This window comes from Pituophis catenifer, unplaced genomic scaffold (assembly GCF_029215685.1).
Source record: "Pituophis catenifer annectens isolate HBS135680 unplaced genomic scaffold, rPitCat1.0.hap2 SCAF_1, whole genome shotgun sequence".
NCBI classification, from domain to species: Eukaryota; Metazoa; Chordata; class Lepidosauria; order Squamata; family Colubridae; genus Pituophis; species Pituophis catenifer.
The window spans coordinates 285,647,698-285,668,321 of NW_027256881.1; the positions used below are offsets into that span (position 1 = coordinate 285,647,698).

Consider the following 20,624-nt stretch of genomic DNA (forward strand, 5'->3'; position numbering starts at 1 on the left):
CATCTTATCTTAAATTTTACTTTTCTATGGGCTTTTTAAAACTGCAAATTGCACTACAGATATTTATTTATTTATTTATTTATTTAATTAATTAATTAATTGTATTTCTATACCGCCCTTCTCCTGCGGGACTCAGGGCAGTGTACAGCCAGGATAAAACATAGCATATAAAATTTTAAAGAGTGAATGTGCATGTGTGTGTGTGTGTGTGTGTGTGTAATATATATTTATTCTAGTTCTTCTATGGACATGGGAAGTATTTCTCCACATTCCAAATGTAAGATGGCAGACATATATCTTTAAGTAGTTCATTTCCAAGAGAGACTCATGGAATTTTTTTTGCATTAAAATGGCAAAAACCAGTTGTACTTGGATGTATTTCCTAGTAAATTGGACTAGGCACACTCAGTCCCAGGATCCACTGGCTCTATTATTTAGATTAAAAACTTGATTAATGTTTTCAGTTACTCTACATTAAGAATTCTCAAAACTGTGTAGGGAATTTAGAATAGTATTTTTTGAGAGCAGAATGCTTGTTAAAGTATTAATGTGGTTTATAGCCTTTGCATTCTAAAATAATTTTCCTGGAAGCTATTTTTTTTTCTTTTAACTTTCTTCACAGGGCTGACCAGACTGTAAACAGTCTGAACTTTAAATGGCATTTTGTTTCCCATTTGCTTCAGAATTTTGTTTTAAAGAAGAAGAGAGAACTCGGTCAGAGGGCCTCCTTCACTAACCAATTAACTTTTTTTCCCCAGACAGCATTCAGAAATAGCTTTGTGTGGCAGCACAAATAAAATGCATGTATGTTTTTGCTATTTACTTGTGTACTATCTTGTCTTGTAATGTTCTTATTAATTTATATATTTGCAGGTGAAATGGATCCGCCTGTTTACCTGGAAGATGATTTTTCCCATTTGGATGGGTTAGATGATGATGTGTTCCACTCTGATGACTGTGAACTGGTCAGTCAGTCCAGCAAGATGGCCTTTCGTGGCATTTTCACCCAAAGCAAATCTTACAACTGCCTCCTGGGCAGGTTCCAGCTCTTCCCACTTACACACTGTTGTGGCCCAGGCAGCAGGCATGCCAAACAACAGGACAAGGCAACACAGACCCTCAATGCATCTTCTTCCAGCCAGGATATCATGTTACCTTGTGGAGTCACTGAAGAGCCCCAGAGACTCTTTTATGGTAAGAATCATCAGCTGTTTCTTGCTTCTTTGTCTACAGTGAAAAAAAGGCAGTGAACCACAGATATAACCTGTTCCCTTTTTTAAATGAATTGTGCTGTTCTTGAGCAAAGCAGCAATTGACTCTGCTGTTGCTTCAGATAGTTATCTCAGGACCTTTTGCCTGGCTCTACGTGAAACAGGCCAAGGGAAGTCTTGCTTCATGTTCAGTGTATTTTACTTAGAGCAAGACTGGACAACCAGCAGCTCAAGACTTATATGTGACTCTCTGCTCTCTCATCTTTGGCCACCAACATTTGGCAGCAATGAAACCCTCCATTGAATTTTAGTGTCAAGTCACTTAGAAACTGTCTTCATCATATGCAGAAGTGGGCTAGTTATCAAAAAAGAGTTAGTGTTATCAGAAAAAGAAATAGATGATAAATGAAATATATATTAATAGTTTGCATCTTAAATGCAGAATTAATAAATAATTGCCCTCCCTTGACATTTCTAGCAATAGTACTAGCACATAGACTTATATTCTGTTTCACAGGGCTTTACAGCCTGCTCTAAGCAGTTTGCAGAGTAGCTTATTTCCCCCAACAATCTGGGTCCTCATTTTACCCACCTTGGAAGAATGGAAGGCTGAGTCAACCTTTAGCCTGGTGAGACTGCTTGCAGTCGGCAGTCAACAGAATTAGTCTGCAATACTGCTATGTAATCACTATGCCACCACAACTCTAGGATGTGCTATAGACTCTTTGCTCCTTATAGACCAATAGTAATAGCTCCAATAATAATTTAGAAGAAAAGTAATCTAAGTAGTTCTCCTCTCAAATATTGGCAATTAACTGCAACTCAAATTTAATTCATATGAGGGAGTCAGTTTGTTGCTATGGTTTTGAATTGGTGCTTGACATAAAAATCATTGGTAAATTTGAGCTACTCACTTCCTCTTAGTCCAACCTTTCTCACAGAGTTGTGAAGGTAAAATGAGGGGAGCACCAGCTTTAGCTCCCAATAGAAAAGTGGGGTATAGGTGCAATAATACTAAATTAAATGTCAATTAAAACCATATTAGTTGCCATTGGTATAATATTCCAAATTTGAGTTAAATTATATTGTTTAAACGAACCAGTTTGGTGTAATGGCTAAGTGCCAGGAGCCTATGTGTTCTAGTCTTGACTTAGGCACAAAGTCAGCTGGCTGACCTTGGGCCAGTCATTCTCTTTCAGCCCTAGGAATCAGGCAATGGCAAACCCACTTCTGAAAATCTGTTTAAGAAACTGAAAGGCCTAATCCAGGCAGTCAATGCTAATTCAAAGGCACAACAATAATAAAAAAAATGTCTAATGTCATGCTGTTGATGTCAAAAAAAGATCTTATGCCATATTGTGATATAAACACCTTTTTTGTATGATATTTGGCAGGAAATGCTGGATACCGTTTACATGTCCAACCAATCGGTTTCACATTGAATCCCCATCTCCAGGAGGAACCTCAGGAAAGTCTGCAGGAATTGCGTACCGAAGTTCAGATTGCACGGAAGTTACAGTGCATTGCAGATCAGTTCCACAGGCTTCATCTACAGAGGGTAGGCAGCTTGAAGAGCAAGTACAGGAGGGGTAGCAGCAAGGCAACAGAATTAATTCATTGGAAGAAGGCTTGTATAAATATATTGATTAGCCAAGGCAGTAGTGTAACTTCTGCGCCATCACTGCCAATATGCTTAGAATGTGCTTTGTGTTAATATTGATAATATACAGTTTGTTTCAAAACAGAACTATTTTTTGAAATATATATTTATAATTATTCTTTATTTGATTCTATTGTAATTTGTTTACAATAGAGGTAGCTCTGCCTCACAGAAATACTAATATAATCATTGTTTCTGAATGTAAAGCTAGTTTCCTTTGTTCAGTTATGCGGCAGCTGAACCAAAAAAAATAAAGTTTGCAGGGAGCTACAGTATAAAGAAAGAAGTAAATTTGTTTTTGAATGTCTTCTCTTAAGACTATTGAACAAAGTAAAAAAAAAAAAATCAATGAAACTAAGATGAAAAGAATCAACTCTACTCTTTCTAAGTGGTGGGCAAGTTTAGTCCTTTTCCTGAGGAGGGTTCCTAAATACAGTATATACATTTATTTTCTTTCGGTGTACCAATCTACCATTTTGAGCCTTGCCTTCTGCTCCCAAGGACAACTTAGAAACTGCAGATATTTTGAGGGGTATCTGTTTACCTCAGATTTATTACTTTAGCAGAGGTGTTAGGAGAGAGAGAGAAAGAACAAGGCCTCTCTGCCATCTCCTATGCTGTAAGGTTCTGGTCTTCTGTTTCCATTAGTTATGGAAAGATATAATATTTTCTGCTGACTAAGTCCATCAGCTGGATAGCAGAACAAGTAGGCAAGGCTTCCAGTATAATTCTGTCGTCTTTACCCTAGGAAGCCAAATTTCATGCTTTGACATCTAGCCTCAAATGTAGTTCAGCCTTAAATACCATGAATAATCCAGCTCTCTCCTCTCCCTTAATGCCCCGAAGTATCCATCACTTTGGAGATTTGCTTTTCTGTTGGTGCTGTCTTGTGAAGCAGATGAAAGAAACTAACATGGTGTGATGGGTGAAGCACGATGCCATGGCAGTGGTCCTTTTTCATCAAAAGCTTTGAGTGGTAACAATAACAGTAGAAAGCATCAATGTAATTCTCCTAGGTACCACAAGTAGTCTGTATTATAATTGTTACTATAAAGTGAGTTAGTACCAAGGCCCTGCATGCTTCAGAAATATTTTAAAACAAGTGTTTTGAAACTTGCATATGCATAACACTTTTCTGGTCTTAATTAAAGCAGCCAGGGTTTTTCCAGACTTTCTTGTAATTGTGAAAAAAAATGTGCTCCTGCTACAGTATATAGCATATGCTATCCATTCATTAACATGACTGTTAAAACAGCAGCTGTCTCACAAGGAAACCTGAAAAAAGCCAGGCTGCTTAAATGAAGAGCAGGGAGATGCTGTACCTGTGCACATGTATGATCCAAAGCACTTCGCATTTTTAAAGCCAGCAAACCCTGATTAGTTCTATTCTCCCCAGATTGCAAATAGATGTAAGTGTCCAAGACTGATAAAAGGCTTGCCTAAAGCCTTCTAATATGACATGTTCACATAACACAGTAACCCTGAAAATAAGTTAGATCAGTGTTAAATCTGCATAATATACAGAGTCATAAATTAACTGAAAAGTTTGGGTATGTCTAACACACCAAGCTGCATAAAATAAGATTTAAACCAACCCATGATGAATCATAAACTTAGCATGTTGTGTAAATTCATCTGCTAGGCTTTTAATTGACCTTCTTGAGTCATATTGTATGAACATGGCCACTGAGTTTCTAGCAAAGATGAGATACTAAATTTCTATACTAGTTCACCATTGGCACGCCAAGGTGTCTTTTGGCATCTACACAAAAAAGATGTGTTTTTGTGATCTTGGCACCAACCCATCTTCAAAGGAGTATTTTGTTAGACTTTTTGATTAAAGTTCTCTGCAAAGGAAGATTTTCAGAAATGGGAAGAGTTCTTAGAAGGCTCACCACAATCTTTTTTATTTTATAAAATATCCTACACCAGACCAATCAGCTGTAAAGTTCTGAGCAGCTGTCTTTTCCTCTGGGTTTTTCAGGAGGAGGTGATGTTATTGTTGGACACTGGGTGCTTTTTTCTTCCGTTCCCTCTCCTCTTTTTCTCTATTCACCACCACTAGCCTCCACTTCCCACTATTACTTTGTAATGTACCCTTGTGGATTGTCCTTCCTTGTGTGAAACCCTCCCAGCAGATCTCTCAGAATGCTTTACAGGAGAGGAGGAATCATCCAAGCTGGTTTATTTTAATTTACCTAGACTGATCTGATTTCATCTTGGGCCACTTGACATTCCTTCTGAGAAGAATTGTACTCAGGAGTTTATCATTGCTGTGGCTTCTGTTTCTCTTCTAAAGACAAGTGCATGTTGTGTCACAACGCCAGAGCTTTGGTTAGGGGGCCAATGAGATCCATAATGAAGTCTACCATATTTGTAAAGGAAACCTGTGCTTTTATGAAAAAAATATACTTGTGGAAGATAAGAAATTCCTTGGAGCTGTTTTAATGGATATAAATCAAGCAGAGAAGTTTCACTGCCTGATTGTGGGTGTTTCCAACTGAACAGGAGTGGTAGCCTGCAACCACTTCAGGAAGCTGTTGTGGACCTGGGTCACGTGGGGGGATGGAACGAGGCAATGGCAGAGGGCTAGAGCTTTAAGTTACAGCCATTGCTATTTCCTATAGGAACTCTGTGGCAGCTGCCAAGTTCTTGTAAATGCAGAATCCGCTCAGGGAGGAAAGGATGTGTGTATACGATCACTGTGGCTAGATTTCCGTGCAGTGCCAGATGTTCAGATTGCTCCATTGCTTTTCCTACAATCTTGTAGGAAATCTTCAAGTAAAATCTTCATTTTACTTCGTCCTCTCTTTCTCCCAGACTTCTGCCCACAATTTTTGGGATATAGCTATAATTGTGTGAAGTTTGTTTGGGGAGGGGGGGGGGCACGAGAGAAATAGTTCTAGACAACAGAATGGTATCTCTGATTTTACATTCATCGAAAAAGAACAGTTTTGCCAGTGTGTGGGGGGAAAAAGATTTACTAGAATAAAAACAATTCCTCAAGTGCTGGAGTGCCATTCTAACTTCTTGCCTTTGGTAAATGTAGGAACTCCATATGTTTGATAGGTGAGAGAAGAATTAATCACCTCCCTCTCTCCTCAAATCCTTCTGGCATTGTTTTTCCCATCCTAGATAGCATTCCATCAGCATCTGTCCCTAACGTCAGTTCTGGGGTAGCTAACTTTGTTTAGAATGGCAAAGGTTAACAGGGCTTTGTTTTTCCTGTCAAGAGTCCTGAAGGGAAGCTGTAGAACTGGTTGTAACACGACCCGTTCCATCTGGGGAGTGCAGCTATCCAATGTCTTTGTCTGGGAAATGTGTCCAAGAATGCCCCAGGGGAAAAAAAAAAAGCTGTAGCCAAAAAAAGAAATGTGGGTCTTCCCCTCCCTTTTCTTCAGGCAAGACGTGTGCGTTGCTGTGGCACCAAGAGCCAGTGAGGAACCACTGCAGAGCAGAAATAGTGTAAGAGCATCATGTGTCATCCAAGCATGTGGGAGAGTTAGTAAACAAAAGCCTCCCTCTTTACTACGAGCTGAGGCAGGCAAGAGAGGAGGAGCTCTTCCTTTTTCAGCTGAAATAATGGAGTGGCATAAAGGACGAGAAAGTGTGTGCAAGCTGACAGTCCCTTCTCTCTCTTTGTCTTGTATTTGTATACGCGCAAACTCCTTATTTTAAACAGAAGGTAGGAAAGAAATACTTGATCTGTTACCACTCAGTCATCCTTCCTTACTCAGCCAGAGCTTCCAGATTGGTGGGACTTCAGTTCCGTGTTCTCAACAATCCTGTAGAAAAAATACATTCCTAAAAGATGTGGAAGATATTTATTTGGCAGGGTCTGGATGAAAGGATTCATCCAGACCCTGGATGAATATATGGAAATGGGGAATCTTCTTTGTGCAGAACTATACTGAAGGACACCGCAGCACTTATTACTACGTTTGTGCTGGTGGTTTATATTCCTTTTGGCCATTTTCTTCTTATCCTGTTGATAAAGACAGTGGTGTGTTGTCCAGTACTTTTCTGGAAGATTATTGGTGACCAGAACTGTAACTTGTTTATTGTGTCACTTCAAAGAGGTATGGTTGCAATCAGACTGCACTATTGTGTAAAAAGGAAAGAACATTGGTTTAGGACTGATGGTCTTTCCTACGTAAACGAAAATAAAAATGACTATTCCCTGAAGGTGTTCCCATAAGATCAAACAAGGAAACATGATAAAATTTAAATTAGTCAATACTTTCATTAAGGATTACAGCCCTAATTAAAATGGATCAAGGAAGATGATACACATTTGGAAGATAGAAGAAATAGTTGAAGAAAGAGATGAGTTTGTTTTAGTAGAAGAATTATTAAAATGACCAGATGACCATCCATTGAACATGAATGGGTAAAAACAACCTTTTCCACCTGGTGCCCTGAAGAAGTCCTACATGGCTGAGATAAAGATTCTTTCACTATAACATGCAGAGCTAAAATTTACCAATATTCCTTCTTATTTCATATCCATAGCCATGGTCCTTCAATAGGAAGGAATCACACATGAATTAAAGGTAGACTTGAATTTGGATTTCCTTGGTCCTTGATCAGTACCATAATCCCTACACCAGCCTCAATAACAAATATTTGGAGTTTATCTGATTCTTTTTTTTTAAAGTTTACATTTCCATGAAACTATGTTTACAGGCCATGTTAAGCCTGGATTTAGTTGTATCTGTTTGAGACTGTGAGTCAAATCAAGCCTTGAGATATTTGCTTCTCCTTCTCTAACTGGATTGAAAAAAATACTAATTATAATCCATTCATATTCAGTTCTCTGGACTGGTCTATATATGAATTTGGAATCAATATTTAACACAGGCTCCAAGTAAACATTTGGTTTGTCCTGCAGTTGATGTAGCCTTTGTGTTAAGCCTAAGGCATACATAACTTGTATTTCTCTTCCCTATTGGGGAGGGGGAGAAGGGAAGTTGGTTTATCTAATAATTTCTTGTTGTTTGCAGATATTCCAATATAGATAATTGATATATTGATTATGTGCCATCAAGTCAATATTGACTCTTGGTAACCATATGGATAGATTGCCTCTGTGACAGTCTGGTCTTTCAGATCTTCTAATAATCTACCCATCATTGCTTGTAACTGAGTCAATTTATCATGCTGCTGGTTATTCTCTGTTTTCTTCTGCCTTGTCTAGCAGTTTAGCCTTCTTTACATAATGTGTCTAAAGTAGGATAATTTGGGCCTGATCATTTGTGCCTCAAGTGAAAACTATAGGTTGATTTGTTCAGTGACCCATTTGTTAATTCCTTGGCTGTCCATTGTATTCCCAAGAGTCTTCTCAACACAAAAGTTCAAAAGCATCAATACTCTTTCTATCCTGGTCTCTTAAATTTCAACTTTCATTTCCGTAGATAACAGAAAATATCATGACATGCACTGTTCTGATCTTTATAGGTGAGACACATCACAACACCTGAATCACTTTTCTAACAGCCAGTGATTTAATTTTTTATTTTAGGTAACAACAGACATAAACCTCCTGTTTGAAGATAGAAGTACACAGGATCAAATACTGGAAAATATTTTTTAATGATTTCTACTGCACCTTGGGTGTACAGTAAGGGCTATATTGAAGTCTATGACACAGTAATACTACCATCTGTAGTATGTCTGAGCTTGGCTTACCCATTTTTTTAATTTACACACTGAAACGTCTTTTAGTCATTTGGAGGTTGACAGACTTCACTCTCCTACTCAACCAATTGCAGGAAGAGATTTGTTTATTTCAATTTGTTATAGCTGTCCAACAAAGTTTTGGAATACAGATAGTCCTCGACTTATGATCACAATTGAAGCCAAAATTTCTGTTGGCAGGTGAAACATTTGTTAAGTGAGTTTTTCCCCATTTTACAACCTTTCTTGACACAGTTGTTAAGTGAATCACTGCAGTTCTTAAGTTAGTAACACATTGTTAAATGAATCTGGCTTCCTCATTGACTTTGCTGGTCAGAAGGTCATGAAAGGGGATCCCATGACCCCAGGACACTGCAACCGTCATAAATATGAGTCAATGGCCAAACATTCGAATTTTGATCACATAACCATGAAGATGCTTCAGTGAATTGTTTTACGTTGTGGACTACCTGCATTCACAAGATCTAGGGAGCATAATAGCTGCTTTTATTGTACCTATTCAAAGCAAGGCCTGCTAAATTCATTCCATCAGACTTAATCCCAAGTAACAATGCATCGCCCTGCAGCCCGTGAGTAAAATTCTAGCAAATCAAATCATGGTTAATTAGTTTGTTCGTGTTTTAGAAAAAAGCAGAAGCAAACAAGTTTTCTCCTTCACTTTCTTGTGGCTCCCAGGGTTTTACTTAATAGACTGGGAGTCTATTAAAAAATGGAGGCAGTTTATTTTTGCAGTATGAGAGTGGCATAACTGTCAATAAAATCCAGGAGACTTGACTCCAGTCTCCAGCCCTGGCCCCTAGATCTGGCTGAGATAATGCTTCAGGGCTTCTGGGAGGTTTTTATAGAAAATGAGCTGTAATTGAGAGCTGTATATATTGACCAATAAAAGTTTACAGCTGTGAGGCAAGGAGAAAAATATAAACTGTTACATTCTTCTTGGCTTCCATAGCAGTAGGGGAGGCAAATAAGAGACACTACTTTAAAGGTGGTATTGTCAATACAGTACTATACCACTAAACAGAATCAGAAGTTTTATTCTCCTTTCCCACCCCCAAGGATTGTTTCTCTTGCCTTCTGTTGTAGGGTGGTGTTTTTTTTGTTTTTTGTTTGCAACATGTTTCTTTCCTCCCACACTATCCCCTTTTAAAAAGTTGCCTTTACTAATTCTGATTAGTTTGTATGATGTAACACAACTCTAAAGAATTATGAGAAAGGACTTTGCCTCGGAGCAAGTCACAATCATTAAAAATTGTCTCATTTGTGACTGCTGGCAACTTTTTTGTTTTAATTAGGCATAGGGAAAAAGTGGTTCAGGGCATTCTTATATGTATAACTATGCATGAGAAAGGTAGGAGGAATTAACAGGAATTTCTCTGCAGCCAGCACTGTTTAAATCATTTTCTAGATTTAGTAACTGAGTCATCATAACTGCTGACAAAGAGCCTGAATTAATAGAGACTTCATTGTTACACCTGACTGGTGGCCTTTGTCTGTTTCTATCTAGCAGGCACCTTTCCAAAGATTTTCTCAGCATTATCTCAACATTAATACTAATTATTTATATTTTTAATTTTTAGGGGTTTTTGGTTTTGTTAGCTGTCTCATTCTGAAGTTTTGAGCTGCATATCTCTCCGTATGCTTCGAGAAAGACAGATTTCTTTTAAAACTTCTTAAAAGATTAGAAGCAGGAGGATACTTTTGCTCATGCTTTAAACAGAGTGGTTATGAATAAAATATGTTTCTCTAACAATTTGGTCCTTGCAGGAAAAACAAAAACAACTTCCAACACAATGTCAAATTGTGACAATGGCAAAATGTGAATATTATAAAATATTACAAAACAAAAAGAAAGAGTGAACTGTGGTAAAAATGTGCAAAGGAGAGGCAACTGGAGGGAATGCAGAGAGAGAGTGTATTTCATTAGTTTGTGGGCACGGAGCTGACACTAGTCCTTCACACTTTGTTGCTTCTTCTTGAAGCAGATCCAATATTTCTGTACCATGATGATGTGTAAAGTGTGGATTTGTTTATAGATCTGCCAATGAAAATATTTGCGAAAGTGCCTTTTCCTGGTATTGACTCCCCATCTTGTAAAGATCATGATCCCTGTCTTTAAAATTATTTCCTGTCTCTTGTCAACAACATGGACTCTTGCTTTGATCCCTGCTGGTGCTTTATCTTTTCTCCTCCCAGAAATCTCATATTAGCATCCAACTTCAGCTGCTCTTTGTCTTCCTAGCACCTGCTCTGGACCATTGGGGGTCTGCAGCAGCCATTCATAACCTGGCGGTCTCCAGATATGTTGTGAATAGCGCTCCCATTTGTCTCCAACGGTTGCCCATGCCAGAAAGGACACCAGGTTAGGGGAAAGCTGTGTTGTGTGTTTTTTTTTCTGTTCCATGTTTTGTTTGATCTACTTCTGCTTCACCTCCATCTTTTCCCCACATTCCCGTTTCAGTAGCTGCTGACTTCTTCTCACTCTTATCTTCATCTCTGGCATTTGTTTCTAGAGTTGATGTCAACTAGAGAGAGTTGTGTTTGGGCCAAACCCAAATTGGATTAGAATAATTCCACTATCAAGCATCTTATTCTTGTTCAATGTTGTGCTGTCTCTATTTCATAGTATCATTGTGTATAAGGGTTGGAAGGCATCTGAGATATCATCTAACCCAACCTTTTGTCTAGTACAGGAATCTGTTTCTGCAGCATCCCTGATGGATAGCCATCCAGTCTGTTTACCATCAAAGGAAAGTCCTTTGGTATCACTTTTTGTCTGTTGACCAACTAGTAGAGCAGCTGTATTAACCTCAAACTGTGCTTGCCTAAGGCAATGTACCTCAGCCTGGGCTTTTGCTGGGAATTCTGGGAATTGAAGCTACCAAGGTTGAGGAACACTGGTCTAAGGCATTTGTACAAAATGGTGATTGATCCCTGAATGTTTTCTTCTGATTGACTATTTTATTAAAAATTGAAAAACTCCTCCAAGAGTGACTACTACAGCTATCTGAAAAGACAATGAACTGGGACAATGAATTCAAAATAATCCCCCATTCGGTACAGGTAGTTCTTGACCTACAACAGTTTATTTAGTTGACCGTTCGAAGTTACAATGGCACTGAAAAAAATGACTTCTGACCATTTTTCACACTTACAATCGTTGCAGCATCCCCAGGGTCACATGGTCAAAATTCAGATGATTTGGCAACTAGTCCATATTTATGACAGTTGCAAGGTCATGTGATCAGCTTTTGTGACCTTCTGACAAACAAAGTCAATGGGGAATTGAGATTCGCTTAATGACTGTGTTACGGAATGACTGCAATGATTCACTTAATAACTGTGACAAGAAAAGTCATAAAATGGGGCAAAACTCACTTAACAAATGTTTCACTTAGCAATATAAATTTTGGGTTCAATTGTAGTTGTAACTCAAGAACTACTTGTATTAATTCAGTATTAATATCGGATTTTTAACTATTAACATTAATTCCTCTACAGTAAAAAAAATCTTATTTGATCCCCACACTCTTGCACAGAGACACAAAAACTCAGTTATGCACATACATATTCTCCTCCTTTCAACAGAAATAGTTAAGGCTGAGGAAACAATGGCAGGATGGAGATAAGGGGAGGGAGGGGAAGGGGCAGTGCACTGGGGAGAAAAGAGGGGAAATTGAAAGAAACTGAGGGGAAGTAGCTGAACAGGGAAGGATAAATGTTAATATTGGTTGAGTTGGACAGTATGTAAGTATTGTAACGTTCAGAATTTTGAGAAGAAAACCTGAAAGAATTTGCAAGAAATCTAGCTAAAAGGACACACCCCATTTTGATTTTAAGAAAAAGGCTCCCCTTCGTCTCTTGTGCTTTACTGAGGAAGAAGCGAGATTTTAAGTAAAGATTTTTAAAAACTTATTTAAAACATGATTATAAGTACTTTCATAAGGTAGGATAGTTATCAATGCCAACTAAAAACACAAAACAAAACATGAATGCTTAAAATAACAATGAGTTAGTATATTGAAAACAGAAGCGAAATAGATAGAAAGTAACTAGATGGAAAGAGATTATGTGAATATACTTGCACTTTCCAGAACATTACTTTTCTGCTTCAAAGTCATATGTGATTAGAGAAAAAGTGTTATGAGAGGAGAAGTTCTCAGCGTTTGAGGGCCTGCAAAAAATTGTCATGGGTGGCACGGCATCACAACATGGCCAGAATCAAGATCTGCCTAGTTAAAAAGGGCATTGGGATGTGCTAGAAACTGCATCAGTTTGAGTTTGACTCTGAACTTCAGCATTCATAGCAAAACAGGGAAAACTGATGATGCTCAGAGTTGTATTCCAATCCCAGCTCAGAAACATTAAGGCTAAAATATCTTAGATATCCAAACCAGAAACATACACACAGAAATTTAGTTCCTTAAACTTATCAAGTAGTGGTCAACTTCTTTTCTTTTCTTTTTTTTCCAATTAAAAAAAAAGCACAAAAATTTTAACTGGCTAGATGTGCTTACAATAAGCATGTCACAAACTTCCAGATGTTCTCTTTGCATCTGTTTCATCCAGAGGTGGTATTCAGAAGGTTCTGACCAGTTCTGGAGAACCGGTAGCGGAAATTTTGAGTACTTCGGAGAACCGGTAAATACCACCTCTGACTGGCCCCGCCCCCATCTATTCTCTGCCTCCTGAGTCCCAGCTGATTGGGAGGAAATGGGGATTTTGCAGTAACCTTCCCCTGGAGTGGAGAGGGAACGGAGATTTTACAGTACCCTTTCCCTGCCACGCCCACCAAGCCATATCCACAGAACCAGTAGTAAAAAAAATTTGTATCCCACCACTGGTTCCATCCAGTAATGGTCTCTGGACCAGAGGGGAATCATACAAGGCAGGGCTGAAGAAAGAGGGAAGAGACAGAAGAGGTATGGAGCTTTGCCTTCCAGACACTTGATGTTAAAAAAACAAAATAATAAATTAATAAATTAGGGGGATGGGAGAGTTCCTCTGGGTGTTTCAGAAGATGACTGTGAATGCTGAGCTTCTAGGGAGCCAAACAGAATTGCCAGAGAGTGTTGAGTCTACCATAATTCCCTCCTTCGATATGCTTTTGATAGAAGAAAGCCATTATCAATCCTGCCTGAGATTCCCAGGGCTCATGGTCAATAGCAAAACTATCTGGTAGGTTGCAAGCATAAAAATTGTTTTCATAAGATCTTCCCTTTGGCCCTTGGTGGCATTCCCTGAGCCAATAAAATATGGTTACTTTCTCGCTGTCCTCCTTTTCATGTCCTTATTCTGAGAATAAGAGTGGATTCTCCTGCACCAGAGGTGAACACATTCCACAATTTAAACCGGAGTTTCCCAACCTTGACAACTTTTAAGACAACAGAAGTCTTAAGTTGAAGTCCACATGTCTTAAAGATACAAAAGTTGGGAAACCCTGATTTAAACCATTAAAAAAAAAAACCAAATTTCTTCTACTTGGCAGTTTAACTTGAAATGCTACGGCTTGCAATAATAGCACTGAGTTCGTGCACTTCCTTTTTTTCTGTTTTTGCAAATGGAAAAGGGAACTAAACAAGCCATTTAACTTACACAAGTCGAGATGCTGTGAACCTGGGTAAATGTGGCAGGAGGGGCGAGACACAGCAGTTGTCTCTTCCAAAGCAAGGTCAACCAGGTCTTGTTATTGCACTCTCTTGCTATCAGGTGTAATGGTGAACTGCAGCAAGTACTAGGAGTCCTTTTCACTAAATATTTCTTCAAACGGCTCAGAGAGTCTCCATCGTATAGATTCTGCACAAACATCTCTTTTGGCTAATGAAGCTAGGCTTCTTCCCCTTTGGTTCTTCCTGATTCACACTACATTGCCCTGGAATGGTTAGTGGCATTCTTCCTAAAATAATTATCAGGTATCACATAAAGAACCACATTATGATTTTTGTGTAACACATGACTTTTCAGCCTCTTAAAAGAAGTTCTCACTTTTCCTTCCATGTTGGCTTTGGAAGATTAAAAATTGAAGATCCATTAGCATAATGGCAAGTTTTCGTCTGTGCTACTAAATCAATATTCTCATCTGTACATGTTTTAATAACAAGAACGGAGAATTACAAGGTTAACCTAGTCATTTTCCAGATACTTAAAGGCCACTATGGGGACTTTTCCTTCCCTTTATTCCACCCACTGGTTACCAGATTCTTTTGCCATCTGGAATATATTTGTTCATTTGTTACTCTGAGGAATGTGAGTGATTTCTTTGCTTTACCTAACATTTAATCTGTTCTGTGGCAGCAGAGTATGCCTACTCCATATATCTGACAGTGTTGTGGCCTGCCAGCGGCCTGCGCAGATCATGGCTGATCCCGACGACGAGGAGGCTGGTGTGGGGTCGCACCAGCAGCCTGCACAGCCGGCGCTCGCGTCGGGCAGCGAGGAGGCTGAAGAGGATGTGGTGCCAGAGGCAGAGACTCAGCCAGGGCCTTCAGAACCTCCAGAGTGGAGAGAGCGAAGTGGAGGAGCCTCTCCTCAATGCTCGACCACGCAGGGCTGCCAAAAGGCAGGAGTGGCTACTCAGGAGGAGGAGGTCTCCTCGAGAGTAAGGTTTGAGGATAATTGGCCACTCCCTTAGCCTATTTAAGTCGCACGCAGTTAGTAACTTCTTGCTGGAAATAACGTGTAATTATTACAGAGCATTTTGGAGAGTGAGTGTCTTATCGTATCTTGTTTTCTGGGCTGGTTGCCAACCTTTGCCGGACTTTGTTTATTCTTGGTACGTTATAACTTTGATAAGGACTGTTGGTGTGTGTCACAATCCTTGGGAATCCGGAGCTGGGGCAGAACAGACAGGCAGGCAAAACTACTTTTCAAATTATGCAGCTGTGAGTGTTACATTTGTGTCATATAGCATACTTATTTGTTTGCATTCTGTTGATGGAGTGCTCTTGATTTCCTGCTTTGTCACTGAGAGTTTCATTTTGTGCCATTGCAATAAGCACTATAGGATGAACACTGATTCTAGTGTCCTTTAGAAACTTGGCTACCAGTTTCCAGGTAAAAATAGCATGATTTGTGAAAAACAACAAATGAGCCAAATAAATTTGTGATATCCACTCAGGGGATACAAACTCATATTTTTGAAATATGTAATTTATCACACCAGATGGCATTAAAGTGATGGAATTAAAGTATTTTAAATTTCTATAAATAGAGTCGCTTTTCAGAGTGAGATGGGTAGTGTATGAATTAAATCAATAAATAAAATATTTTTAAAACAGCCTAGTAGGTGTTTCATACAGAATTACCATTCATTCTGAACACCTTAAATAAAAATAATTGGTCAATATCCTTGCAGATGGTTGAACGATCATCAGTATGCTGATGATATGTGTTGTACATTTCTACCCCAACAGTGGTGGGATTCAAAATTTTTTACTACCGGTTCTGTGGGTGTGGCTTGGTGGGCATGGCGTGGCTTGGTGGGCGTAGCAGGGGAAGGATACTGTAAAATCTCCATTCCTTCCCCACTCCAGGGAAAGGTTACTGCAAAATCCCCATTTCCTCCTGATCAGCTGGGACTCGGGAGGCAGAGAATAGATGGGGGCGAGGCCAGGCAGAGGTGGTATTTATCGGTTCTCCGAAGTACTCAAAATTTCCGCTACCGGTTCTCCAGAACTGGTCAGAACCTGCTGAATACCACCTCTGTACCCCAAGCTGGCCAGGTGATGCTGGCCAACTGAAGCTATCAGCACCTGGGGGCTATAAGCATTTGGATGAGGATGAATTGGCTTGGTAGTACAGTGGTCTAAAGCACCCTGTTATTAAGACCAACTGCCTGCAATTACTGCAGGTTCGAATCTTGCCAGGCTCAAGGTTGACTCAGCCTTCCATCCTTTCTAAGGTAGGTAAAATGAGGACCCAGTTTGTGGGGGCAATAAGCTGACTTTGTATAAATATACAAAAGGATGAAGGCTATTGCTTAGCACATTGTAAGCCGCCCTGAGTCTCCGGAAAAGGGCGGCATATAAATCAAATTAAAAAAAAAAAAACCTCAACCTGGAAAGGCAGAGTGGTTCTGGTTTTTTGATCCTCTTGGTTCCGCTGAAGTATAATCTTTGACTCTTGCTGGTGCACAATTTGGATATGTTCCTGGACTTGGGATCCTGCTCAAGGGGCACCTGGAAGCTATGGCCCAGGGGGTCTTTGCACAGCTTCATCTTGTGCACCAATTGCGCCCATTCCTGAACAGGAGGCCTTGCTCACAAGTCCCTTCCTGGCAACATTACTGCAACACACTCTTCCCAGGCTCCTAGCCTTCCAAAAGCTGGGACAGCCTGGTTTTCTCACAAGTATAAGTCTGGAGCCCAGAAAGATTTGTTTATTTGTTTGTGGATTTGTAGAGATGTACGGAAGTTGGGGGTGCTGGGAATTTTCCGTACAGGTAGACTTCTCTTACTGCTTTGTTAAACAACCATTTGAAGTTAATGACAATACTGAAAAAAATAATTTAACAACTCATTGGCAAGCTTAGCAGTGTTCCTCTGTCACATGATCATTATTATAGTCCATAGTTTATGTACTGTTGACCTGTTTTATTCTCCTCAGCTGCCTTGCTGAGATTGGAGAGGAAGAGATTAAAGAGAATAAGCAGGCGTACAGTGAGGAATACACCAGGCTGTGTGAGTAACAAGCTTGGACTATGGGTGCCAACACATTGCTCCCAATAAATTTTCCTCATTGCGTCTTTCTTACTCTCTTGTAACCCCTTTTTCTCCAATGAATTTAAATACAAACATTAATTCCCTTCTTGCTAATTATCCCAGCACCTAGCACTGGAGTGAGCATCCCAAAGTGGGGGGGGGGGGGAAAGTGGGGAAAAGAAAAGCACTATCATGTGGTTTCCCACTTAGCAGCCACTTAGCTGGAGCACGGTGGCTCAAGTGGTTGGAACCCTGGGCAGGAGATTAGCAATCCTGTGTTTGAGACCTGAGAGCTGCAGTGAGGAGAGGTTGAGCTCTTGTCTTTCATTCCAGCTCTTGCCAAGGACATGAAAGGAACCCCCAACTGGATGTCCCCAGGACATCAGTGATGTCACTGGCTAATCCTTTCAATCTGGAAGCACCTTGGTACTTCTGACTCAAGTGCAAAGTAACTTAGTTTGATAACAGAACATCTGGTCCCAATTATGGTCACTAAAATGAGGAATACCTGTATTGATTTTTAGTTTTCTATGGTTTGTGAGCTGTGAAGGTTATGTTGATGGCATCAGTTGCTATTAGATTATTAAGAAAGATGGCACTATGGGATGAAAAAAGACTGAGGTCTGGCTTCTGGTTGAGGTAGACTCCGTGGCTCGTGCAGACAAAACAATTCTGGAATTGCCAGAGATTATTATAAAGGATCATTTCTCTAAATCCCTGCAGCATTCCAAAACGCAAGGCCTCTACCCCACTTCTGAAAAGTGTAGTCTTACGAAACAATGTTTATGGTTTCAATTCTTCTTCCACAAGTAGATCCATTGGTGGAGGAGACTTCTAATCTAGCAGGACTCTTGCTGATGTATGAAGGCAAAGTAGCAAACATCAAACACCAATTCCTTGATTCTCCTCTCTCCAGCAGCTCTTCTGAGCCACTTTCCACGCTCTGCTGGAGGGCTGCCAATTTTCTGGAGCAATTTTTTTGGGGGGGTGAGGTGGGGTAGTGGGGGTCATTAAAGGGAAGGTAGGAGAAAATGGCCTCTTTGACATAATGTGCATGGGACTCTGCTTGCTGGATCTCTAGATCTAGCTCGTCATATCAATGATGCCTCTGTCTTTCGACAAAAGGCCTGCATCGTACAAAGCCTGGGTTGGACACTTGATGAAAGCTAAGCTCTCGCTAGCCCTATCTCAAGGTAGCAAAGTTAAGAATTTGAAGCCTCCCCACCCCCAGTCAAGCTTTAAAATGTGTTGCTTGATAATGGGGACCTGAAATAACCCCTAGTGTTTTTTTTTTTTGTTGGGTTTTGTTTTCAAGTGTGTTCTTGCTTAAGGTTTAATTGGCTCCAGTCAGTAGGAAAGGGCTCCAAGACTGATTATTTATGGCTTACTGTCAAAAGGAGCTATTAAAAAAGGGCAGTATTATCTTGGAGATGTTGGGAAGCAAAGTGTGGTGGGGGGAGCATGTGTGTGTGTGTGTGTGTGTGTGTGTGTGTGTGTATAGGAGTGTGTTTTCTTGTACTGGATAAAATCAGTTTTGCTGTCTCAGCAGTGTGGTTTAAATTGAAGATTAACCCTTTGACCTTCACAGTGTCAAATCACTTACAGATGGATCACCAGCTACACTTCTCTTCTCCCCTCTCCTTTCCCTCCCCTCTCCTGTGTTTGCTGGAAGAGGGGGGCACTCTCCTTTAGGAAAAAAAAAAGGGGGGGGAGAAGTTGTTTGTTCTTGCAGCTGGGCTATGAGACACTCAGAAGCCAATCTGATTAAAAACAGCACTTGGCTAAACTCTGCAGAATCCTGCAAAAAAAAAAAAAAAAAAAGGAAAAAAAGGGAGGGGTTAATCCTTTTGTGCACAATACATAAAGGGTCTACTTCTTTCTTTCATAATATTGGAGCAACAATTATTTGTGGAGAAACTACTACTAGTCTCACACAATGGACCCTGGGGCCAATGCGGTTTTTTCTCTTTATATGTGTAATATTGCTGGGTTAAAAAGTGCCTGTTCTTAAAAAATATAACTTAGTTTTTATTGGGACAGGTTAAGCTTTTGAATGGTGGCTTTAACATTTTACGTGAGTAATCTTGTTGAGACCCCCTCCCCCCCCTTTTTTTTTTTAACAGCACCAGCAGAACCGAAATCAGGTCTGGTGGCAGATCCTTCTCTTCCTCCATAACTTTGCCTTGAACGTGGAAGCCAACAGACAACGTGTGGGTCAGAGGTGAAATCTGCCCTGCCTCTTCCAGGTTCCATCCAGTCTGCTGGGAGCACCGAACAAACCCAGGTTACAAATGCGTGTGCCACTGGACAGATGTGAGGTTCCTGTGGACCTGAGGGTGCTTGTTGTTGTACAAAAGACTTGTTTTCAATGGACTCGCCTTCTGACTCCCTTGTCTTCTGTAGTGGAGAGCTTTGGTCCAACACTGTTGAAGAAAGATCTTCCCAAATTGTCTGGCTTACAATCAAGGTGCAAGGAGGAGCTAATGTAAGGAAGCTTTGGAAGAGTTGGTGATGGACTGTTGGTGGATATTCTAGAATCGAGGTTCGGGGCAACTACCAGATTCCTGATAAGTAAACTTCAAAGAAACTCTGTTAACAAGCAACTGTGAAACAGCATATAGAATATGTACAACTGAATCCTAACCTTTTAAATACTGGAGATACTGGTGTAAACAAGGAGTGAGTCTTGAATAATAACACCCAATCTTTACGCTCAGGAACATATAGGCTCCCCTCCTATCTTTTAACTCAAGTCAGAAAAATGCAGTACTTCCTTATCAAATGTAACTTTCTTTACTACTCTAAAGCTGTAATCCTTATAGTAATAAAATAAGCCATTACCCAACCTATAGGATTTCTTAGCTTTCCTTCCCTAAGGAGAGAAAGAAAGGTTTGTTCTTGGAGAGAGAAATCCAGCCTCACAAGGACCTTCCCTAAAGCTGCAAACTCTCTGCAGTTGGTACTGTGAAGATTGGGGTGGGGGTGGGGGGCATGCTAGTAGAGACCCTGTTTTCCACGTCCTCATATGCAACATGCCTCTAAAGTGGGTAGGATTCATGGCAGCCTGGAGCTTGTACCATCCTTTTCCTTCCCATTGGAATCATTGGGCAGGACAAGGAAAGGAAAATCCTCTTTTTGGGGGGATCCAGTTGGCGTAAGCCGCTAAAATTACAGAAGAACTCATTCAGCTATCTGGGTTTCTCTCTTTTCTAAGTCTAAACATCCAACAGAATTTGTTTAATTTAGCAGAGAAAAGTGCCTTAATTTTACATTAAACTCATTATGATCATATTCAGTATCAGAGATGGAGCCACAAACTACTGAATACCCCATATTACATATTTTTCTTTTGCCATTTAG

The 20,624-nt window shown here is 40.0% G+C and overlaps 1 protein-coding gene across 2 annotated transcripts; it reads left to right on the forward strand.

The window, feature by feature from the left end:
• Positions 1 to 878: 878 nt before the first annotated feature.
• On the forward strand, positions 879 to 19,935 carry BMF (Bcl2 modifying factor). 2 transcript variants are annotated; one of them, XM_070931336.1, is made up of 3 exons: positions 879 to 1,194; positions 2,606 to 2,769; positions 19,388 to 19,935. In XM_070931336.1, exons 1-3 carry the CDS (start codon positions 879 to 881, stop codon positions 19,487 to 19,489), a joined length of 582 nt encoding a protein of 193 aa, XP_070787437.1. In that variant the 3' UTR covers positions 19,490 to 19,935. The 2 variants fall into 2 exon arrangements, with proteins under 2 accessions (XP_070787437.1, XP_070787438.1); XM_070931337.1 differs by having other exon boundaries at positions 2,668 to 2,769.
• The last annotated feature ends 689 nt before the right edge of the window (positions 19,936 to 20,624 follow it).

Excerpts from the sequence above, each read along its gene's own strand:
- BMF (XM_070931336.1), top strand. The coding sequence starts at position 879 with ATGGATCCGCCTGTTTACCTGGAAGATGATTTTTCCCATTTGGATGGG. Across the intron at positions 1,195-2,605 it reads GCCCCAGAGACTCTTTTATG|GAAATGCTGGATACCGTTTA; the intron begins GTAAGAATCATC and ends GATATTTGGCAG. Across the intron at positions 2,770-19,387 it reads ACAGGCTTCATCTACAGAGG|CACCAGCAGAACCGAAATCA; the intron begins GTAGGCAGCTTG and ends TTTTTTTAACAG.